At 38.7% G+C, this 9,660-nt stretch overlaps 1 protein-coding gene across 1 annotated transcript; it reads right to left on the bottom strand.

The window, feature by feature from the left end:
* Positions 1–1,097: 1,097 nt before the first annotated feature.
* On the bottom strand, positions 1,098–7,373 carry sdf4 (stromal cell derived factor 4). Its single transcript, XM_084553509.1, has 7 exons — positions 7,170–7,373; positions 6,231–6,547; positions 4,429–4,565; positions 4,231–4,344; positions 3,962–4,120; positions 2,909–3,084; positions 1,098–2,451 (listed from the first exon to the last, which is right to left on the bottom strand). Exons 2-7 carry the CDS (start codon positions 6,539–6,541, stop codon positions 2,275–2,277), a joined length of 1,074 nt encoding a protein of 357 aa, XP_084409635.1. The 5' UTR covers positions 6,542–6,547; positions 7,170–7,373; the 3' UTR covers positions 1,098–2,274.
* Positions 7,374–9,660: the final 2,287 nt, after the last annotated feature.

Consider the following 9,660-nt stretch of genomic DNA (forward strand, 5'->3'; position numbering starts at 1 on the left):
CATTTTAATGGTATTACTGAAATGTGGTATTACAGTACATCTTTACGAAACATTTGGCTAATCGCCATTAGTAAATTTTTGCGATACATAATTACTTCGCAAAACATCTCTCATGAAGCATAAACTTTATTAACAGAAAAAAAAACTTACTGTGTAGGACTCGTCACTTGCCATTGGAAGCTCCTTGTAGCAGCCTACGTTCCTGCTGGATCCTGCAGCTTAACTGGCAACCTCGAGTCAGGGGGGAGGGGGAGGGGATACACCGTTCTACAGTATTTTGAAAGTGATTGCAGTACCAGTTTTGGCCAGTTTTGGCCACAATCCTACATACTATTCCTTTAACTTCAGTTAACACTTGTCGTTTATTTGAATGTCACTTTATTGTTATCGTTCATAAGGTACTCATTTTTAATTGTAAACGATTTATTGGCACTGGTTTACTTAGTCATACGTTTGTAAGTGGATATGTGACTGCTCCTATTAAGATACAACTGCAGATTTTTCGGATTTTGACTTGCTGTCAGCTACGTTATTATGACAGATATAAATAAAAGGTGTGTTTATATTACAAGATGATTCTCTCATTAATTATAGTCTTGTACTTTCCTCCCATGGTTACAGTGTGGATCATTATTGACCCGATGACTGCGGCCTTATTGAGCTACAGAGACCTTCAGAAATAACCTCTGCATGCTGCATGTACCCGCACATTAGACAGGTCAGTCCTGGGCTTTTAGGAGATGATGTTTTAAGTACGTTGGCTGTGAGCCTTAAATGGCACATCAGATGTAATTCTCACTTTTTTAGCCTATTTTTTACATTTTGTAGGATTTGTGGCAGCCAAGAAAAGCTGAAAGAAATCCATGTAGCCTGTTGGTTATGGGCAACGTCTGTAACATCGTGGGAGAGACAAGAAGTGAGTAACAAACACATTAAATATGTTTAGCACTACAAATAAACTTTATTCTGACAATTTTTTTTTTTTTTTTAACGTTACGATTCGAACCTTCCTTCTTTATCCAACCGTCAGAGTCTCCAAAAATTGCTAATAAAAAGTCAGTGTCCCACAACCCTTCAGAGGACAAGGACAATCTTCATTTGATAGAAATATTTATTTATTGGTAGATTTGCAGTACATTTTATAAAGCTGTGTCACATTCTGTTATCATAAATCTTATTTTACAATCGGACCAAGAGCAGAAGAAACTGCAGCAGGACCCAAAGTCTCCACAGGTTATTGAAAATTGCAAAAAAAAATCCAACTAATAGAACTCTATCATTTGTCCATGCATTTGAAAACAAGTACATAGATTAACCGAGAGCATTCAAAGTTTAGTAAATGTGAGGAGCTAATTGAGATGAGGACTAAATAAATACACCTGTGTGACGTTCAGAGATCCAGCTGATTCAAATGAAACCAATCAAATAAATAATTTCGTAGACGAGACTGCTTGTAGTGAAGAATTGTGTTGCGGATGACTCCTGTGCTTTTCCTTCAGTGGGTCGTAATATCACACACATTGTTCTCATATATTAATAATTTTTCCTCCATTTAGAGCAACTAATAATCTGTAAGATTTTTTTTTTTTTTTATTAAAGTCTGTCCTAAGTAGGTTTACTGCTTGTTGTGGCTGCTTTTAAGTTCTATTTCTCTATTATTTCAGTACTGTAGAAGGACGGATACAAACTATTGTGGAAACTAGTGGAACTGTATACCACTAACAACGCTGGATTGGGGGAACATAATAGTAAGACATCATTTGTGTCTTTTAACAAGGATATAGTATTTCTCTAAGGGTTCAGCAGCATTCAATTTCTCAGCTTTTATCCCTAACAAAGGCATTAGTTTGTGACAAATGTGACTATTTACACTGAATCTAAACACGGCAGATAAAAACAACAGATCCTGTGGAACAAACAACTCGCTGAGCTGCAACCAAAGATGAAGTTAGGGATAAAATTCCTGATATACAAACATTTCACAATATCACACAAATTAATTTGGAACTGATGTAACGCCTCAAATTTATGGGAAACATTTAAAAGTCAAAACGTCCAATGGCACGCAGAAGGCTGACCATGTTGGCTTTGATGGTCCAGGGCTGAAGGAGGGGAGTATTAACTGGAGTCAGCAGTGACAGAGGCCATTGATGCTGAGCTTTTATACACTGAATTGCACACTAGAACATTTTATTGTTATGTTGCCCCCCCCTCCCACTTTTTAGGCTTGTCCCTGAAGGTGATGTAGGAGAGGTGGGGGGGATGAATCTGTCTTCAGAACTCCTCATGAACGTTTCTGGCGTAGTCCATGAGCTTGCTTCCTGTGAAGTATTCACTGTACTTGAGGATCTCATCCAGCTCCAGATTGTGATTCTGGTTCTCATCTGCCACAGCAATCATCTGCTTGGCCTCGTTCAAAGCATTGTGCTCATTCATTGGATCCATGTACTCCTGAAAGACGAATCAGTAAATGAAATGTCAGTTTCAATTCAGGCTCACATTTGAACAAAGACCTTGCTGTGTGAAATAGTTAAACAAAGAACAATGTGTAGATGGAGGAGACACAACTTTATTAAACCTACAACATAATAAAATTGTGCAAACTGTGAAGGGGTATGAATACTACTACTTTCTACTACTTTCTCTAACATTAACCACCACCAGTTACTGGGTGGAAAGATGGGCCTTATAATTCCATGATTCGACAACATCTTTAAGATAAAAACTCTTTTGCACATAAAGTACAGTCCCTTGGCTTCACCTCTTCTATCACATCTGTGTTATTTGTATCACCTGGAGTTTATGCTTTGTGCTGTAAATAGTTTGTATTTTATTGAGTGAAATGATTAAAAAATATTGATGTAGTGAATTACACTAAACTGACACAATAGATTTTTACTTTACTCACCTCCAGTTCCTCCATTGTTACGATGCCATCACGGTCTGAATCGATGACATCCTCAAACTCCTTCTTCCTCTCTCGGACCCAGTCATCGTCGATGTCCTGAGCCTGCTGGTTCTCCACGGTGCCCACAGGTAAAGAGATGAACTCCGACAGGGTCAGTTTCTTATCACCATCTTGGTCTACGAGGAAAGGACAATAAACCTCGGATTTTTATTCTGTAGTGGTTAAATTCCTCTTCTTCCCCTTTAAAATATGCAAATGCATATTTTATCAATATCATATTTAGTCAATTAATTAACTGATCAAGAGACAATTAATCTGCATCAACCTTGAAAGTAAAATTTCAATAATCAACAGACTTCTCTGCGTAATATGTGACAGTTAACTAGTCATTTAGACAAAAACTCATCATTAATGACATAACCTTACCAACAGATAACAACATGGCTTGTTTGTGCAGACAGAGCTGCAGAGTGAGTAGGAAGTAGGAAGAAATTAACATGACCTATGAACATGTTTGACAGTATGAATGTGAGTTTAAGATGGTAACCAAAACTATGGCATAAAATGAACATTCATTGACACAAAACCATATCATCCAGCAAAGTCAGGAACAGAATTATCTCTTAATGTCAGACTGATATTAAATTTTCAACATGTACAGCACCATCGTTAATATATTACACGCTTGTTGTGAACAAGACACTTATTTAAATTATGTATTTATGTACCTAATTACACAGTTTCTGTCAGCACTGTCATCTGTTTAGTTTTAACATTTATTATGTTTGCAGTACATCAATGTCAATATAGGCCGTGGATGTACGTTTATTCATTCAATATCATTTCTGTCTTGTTAACTAAAAGACAGAAGTCCATCAATTTATCTGCTGCTCCATATTTACAGAGTATGAAAAGAAGCCACTATCTGCTAACATGTTTTATGTATCAGTTTACAATGGTACGTCTGTTTTTACAGCTTATTGATGCTACCCTGCCAAAAAACCTGCAAGACAGTGAAGCTCACAATATGTATACTGAGCAGGTAAACTGTACCTAAGTCACGCACAATCTCCTTGACCATGTATTTGAGCATGCCCCTGCTGTGCTCAGGATGGAGGAACGACAGGAACTCCTGCTCATTCAGCAGCTGGTCAGCTGGAGGATTGTCAGCCTGAAACCAGCGGTCCTTCAGGCTTTCCAGGACCTCCTGAGCTGCAGTGATGAAGACAAGAAAAAATATGAACAGATATCAACTTGTGATATCTATATAAGAATCTACGAGATTATTGACAACAGCTATATCAATGACGTTCTGCACTTACTTTCCTCATCCAGTTTCAGATCTTCATTGTGCTTTACTTTCTCCGCAATGTCTTTTTCATTGAAACCTTTGCTGGCCAGAAATTTGATTCTGTATTCATCCCATGTCACGTGACCTACAGAGAGAATACATTTCAAATTTGTGCTTTCATTATTTTGAGACATTGTGATGCAAAAGACAGTGGAAGCCACTTTCTCACCATCGCCATCTGGATCAACAGCACGGAAACTGTTCTTGTTCTCCTTCACAGCCTCCTGAAAGTGCTCCTCCGTCTTCTCCATAATCCAGCGCTGCATCTCCTTGGCGCTCACGCTCTTGTCTTTGTTGAAGTCAACTCTGTGAAGAGACAATTTAAAAATATAAATGTCTCCTTATTTAGCTCCAGCTATGGAGCATTATTGGCTCAGTTTAATAATATGGTTTACTGACTGAGAAGGCACTCTCTGTCTGGCTTGTGTCAAACATGCAAAGGGCTCATGCCTTTAATTAACCCAGTCACTAAAAGGAAATTTGATAAAGTGTCAATATAATTTAAAAAATATGGCACCACTATGCAAACAAATATTTGCATTTGCTTGTTTTTTTTCCCCCCCTTGGGTACATTTGTAATCTGAATAGTGACATAGACGTTGCATCATGCTTTCTTTCTGCCTCCTACACAGAGGTACGTAACTTAGAGTTAACAATATTGGGGTTTCACAACCCTGTAGCTCCGTTTGTCCATTCTACGTGTGTTCTGCAACACTGTGTTGTTGTGACACAGCCCAAGCACATCGAAATCAAACAAACCTCCAGCTTCTAATAACAATGATATGCTCAGGTACAACTGCACACAGGATATTTATCCAAGGGGTAGCACCCGTTTGATTATCAAGCATGTCAAATGTTTGATAATTCGAGTCTTGTAATAGCATATTGTGTTGCAGACTTCATGTTAATGAATTATGACGAACTCGATCAGCAGAAATAATCTAATTTAAGGGTTGCACCAACTGACTTGAAAAGTGTCTCTACATAGTAGAATCACCTGTTGCACCATATGTATTGCTACGTTTGAGACAAAATCTTACACCTTATCAAATGTATCTAAGGTAAAAGTAATGGGCCCATCCAGTTTGCCTGGCAAATCTTTGATGAAGCATGATCAGTTCTCAACAGAGTGTATCTAGAGAAACTTTCCACAGCAAAAAATTTGTAAGAAGGGGAAGTTGTACTGACTTCTGGGCTAATTTGTTACAGTAGGGCTGAATTGTTTGAAGAAATGCACACATTATCACTGCAGTAGCAAAAGGAACAGTGTGGTGCTCTCATTGCAGGTGCTCATTTCTCTTACTCTGGTGAATCTTTCCAAAAGCAACTTTGATGAGTGGTGAAACCACTTCAAGAAAAGTTTTAGATTTCCAGAATACAGTCACTGATACAATGAATGTAAGCAGACGAACAGCCGGTTGGGCAATATATACATTGTTGTGGCCGTTTAAGATGTTTATGAGAAAATGAATGAATAAAAGATTGGAAGGTTAATGTAGAAGTTAATGTAATTATTTATTGGTAAATAAAATTTAGGATAAATTGACTAATCTTAAAATAATAGATTAATAATAAGAATCCTTAACTTAATCGACTCATTAAGAAATCAATTAAAAACATTTGTCACAACTTCTTTTGTAACCAAACCTATCCAAGATCTCCACGTGTTTGAGCAGCCTACAGTCTCTCTTGGCTGCCTGACATAGGCCTGAACATTTATTCTTTCTTCACTCTGGACTGTCCACATTCCTAAGCTCAACTCCTCGTCACTGACTTTTAAAAGCACAAATCAGACCTTTTCTTTTTAGTCATTGTTGTTTCAAATCATCTATCCCTGCAGCAGTATGTGTCAGCGTGGACGTTCATAATCTATATGGAGCATATCTGCACCTAGCTGGCATGGCCTCCTTTGGCCCTTGAGGAATGTTGTAACTCCTGATTGAGAGTCAGAGAATGAGAAGCATGTCTTACTTGGTGAAAATGTCAATGAGCTTCCTCCTGTTCCTCCTCGGCTCTGAGTCCTCTTCAAACTCCTCAATCTCTTTCCCGAGAAAAACCTCCTGATGGAAGTCCTTGTTGAGGTGTCCGTCCATCTCCATCTTCAGCCCATTTAGGTGGTCTGGGGGAAGGATCTCGTTCTCATCCTTGCTGGCAGGAGCCTTATCTTTGGAGGCTGACATGTTGGCCGGACGGGCGTGAACATCCACGGAGAGCAGCAGGACAGAGAAAAGCACAGACACAGCCAGCAGGTTTCTGCACCACAGTTTTCTCCAAGCAGCCATGGTTGCCTTTAGAAAGGTAAATGTGAAGTAAAAGATCAGTGTTTTGAACAAATTCTTACTATAAAAGGCCAAGTTAGCAAATGCAAAAATACAGTAATGCTGCTGCAAATAATAAAACACAGCTGCTTCAACTTTAAATACGCGTCCACGCCCACTGAAAGATCCAGTCTGATCCTGACCCCAGTATCCTCAAATACTAACGAGGATGAATAGAATCAAATAAACAAACACAGGCAAATTAGGAGTTACACAAATTAGCAAAGCAAATCTAGCTAGCAACGTCGCATTGATATAATTAAACAGTAACCATCTACGTGAACACAAGAACACCAGCGGCTTCTTAGCCAAGGTAACTGTTAGCAGGCTAATTTAGCCTCGTCACGCACTATGAGTTATTTTATCCCCGGACGTTACTTCCCAATGCTACGTGGCTAGGCTAACAAAAAACATTGTGGTTAACGCCAGCGCTTGTTAATAAGTAAATAGTCACACGAACCTCTTAAACGCGACTAGAAACGTGACTAAAGTCTAGTTAAAACGACTCCGGGGAGTTGGAGGCGGTTCACTGCTGACAGAATTACCAGCTAGCTAACATTAATATTAGCGGTGACTTCCTATTCAACCAGACCTGCAGTGGTTCCAGTCAGTCAGGCAAGCTGTCAGAGTCCAGTTCCTGTACACGTGGCTCCTCCACAACACTCTCCAGAAGGTGGGACGGCTCAGTCTAAAAACAACACTGGAGACACGATCGCGGACGCCAAGTCACTGCCGACGTCCAAGTTAATTCACTCAGGCTGTCACCGGAGCTGGTGGCTGGCTAACCGCTAACGCTGCTCCGAGAGACTCCGTCAATTAACAGTTACACGTATGACTTCCGGTCAGCACTTTCAAAGTAAAAACCCTGACTTCAACTAAGGTGCGGTATGTTGGCTGGGGGGCGATGTGTGGCTCAAGTATTCTTAAAAAAAGGACAGCTGGAGCAGTTGAAAGAAAATGTTGAAAAAGGAAGTGCATCTATTTAAGTGCATCTATTTAAGATTTAAATAACTACAATTCATTGAGAAATATATGAAGTATCTTAAAGTAATGGATAAACAGATATAGATAATGGATTCATTGTTAATATAGCTAACAGCAAATGTGTTACCAGACTCAATAACAAATGGTCAAAGGTAACAACTGTTTATAATCATACATAAGTAATAAATAAATGACTGAAATAACTACATATGTAGCTAAAGGTGATAAAACAGTTTATGGACATTGATAGCTAAGATTCATTTCAAATGTGTAATAAATAAATACTACAATACTACTAAATAGTGAATAAGTAGAGAAGGATCCACAAATTGTAAAATTAGCTAAGAGTAATGGATATAGATAGCCAAAAGTAATGTAGATCAGATGGCAAATATTGTTGAAATATTTCAGCTCTTCACCTTACTAAGAATAAGAATAAGAATACCTTTATTTGTCCCACAATGGGGAATTTGCAGTTTGCAACAGCATGCAGAAATGACAGAGATAGAACAGATAATAGATATATTGCACAGACTGGTGTTATTACACCACAAGGTGTAATAATATTGCACATATTAGGAGTGCTCGTTGTGGAGCCTAACAGCAGCAGGAAGGAAAGACCCTCTTCATCTTTCCTTCACACATCGAGGGTGAAGCAGTCTGTCACTGAAGCTGCTCCTCAGTCCTGTCAGGTCACCATGCAGGGGGTGGGACTCATCGTCCAGCATGGAGGACAGTTCAGCCAGAACTCTCCTGTCACCCACCACCCTCACTGAGTCCAAGGGGCAGCCCAGGACAGAGCTGGACTTCCTGATGATCTTATCCAGCTTCTTCCTTTCCCTCTCTGCGATGGAAATGACCAACAATGTGATTTGGATGTAATTGTAAAAAGTAATGCAACTAAGCATCAATAACTATTATCAACTGACATATGTCTGAAATAGTTAACAGCAAAAAGTAGTGAATTAATTGTGGAAAAAATAGCAAATAGCTAGAAGCAATGTAAATAAAGTTTTAGCCATGGAATGGATGCATAGATAAAACTATAAAAGGATTGGATATTGTTGTTTTTATATAAATGAAAAACAGTTCATATAGTTAGTTAGTAATGGATATATTGTTAAAACATCTAAAAATAGTGGATATTGGTAGCTAAAAGTTGAAATAATAACAGATAAACAGTTAACATAGTTGTAAATATTCATTTGAAGCTGTAGATGACAGTTAAATGCTTGAAATAGCTCAAAAGTATTTAATAAATAGTAGAAAAATAAGTAAGAACCACAATCTGGTCTGTGACGAGAAGAGTTTTCTCCAGTTCATTTACTTCAGCCTGTTTATTTTGAGCAGGTTCCGGTGGCGTTCCGTCTTTCGGCGTCTAGCTTGACCTTTCTTGGCTACAGCTTCCTGCTACGTTTGCAGACAGATGTGCCAGCGGATCCAGGAACTGAGATGTCACAGTAAGAAGCCATAGTGGAGAGGTAATGGTTAGTTGCTTGTACTTCAGACTGCTGCCTCTAGGTGGCACTGTGTTAAAATGTAATAATGTTACACAGCCCAAACAGCAGACGTGTGTAAGAGAAGTGAGAAGTGTGAGTTGTAATATATATATATATATATACGTATACATATATATGTATGTATGTATGTAATGCACCCATGAGCTAACATGTTATTTGAGCTAATAAAAGCACAAGAGGGTTGAATTCATTTTAGACAAATGAGGGTATTGTAGGAATACCCACACCAACAGTTTGTTCTCATCAGTCATAGGGGTATTTACTGAAACCCACAATTTACACCAGTCGAAATATGAGTATTACTCTCACTCCTTTTCCTGCTAGAGAACTTAGAGAAGTGAGACGTTTTGCTGAAGAGTGAATAAAACAAGCAGGTACGCAGGGCAGTATATGAATCAGGATTCTTTGGCAGGTTTTCAAACAGCAGATTACACAAGATATTGCCTTCAGGTCACAAAAAATAAAACAGTGCATGAATTTGTTTCTATTTCAGGTTCGGATCTAAACACAGGGCTTTGGTAGGGTAGGTTAGTATTGAGCCAAAGTGACAGATACACAACTTCATACGCACACACACGC

The sequence above is a fragment of the Chelon labrosus genome, assembly GCF_963514085.1.
Source record: "Chelon labrosus genome assembly, chromosome: 10".
Classification (NCBI taxonomy): domain Eukaryota; kingdom Metazoa; phylum Chordata; class Actinopteri; order Mugiliformes; family Mugilidae; genus Chelon; species Chelon labrosus.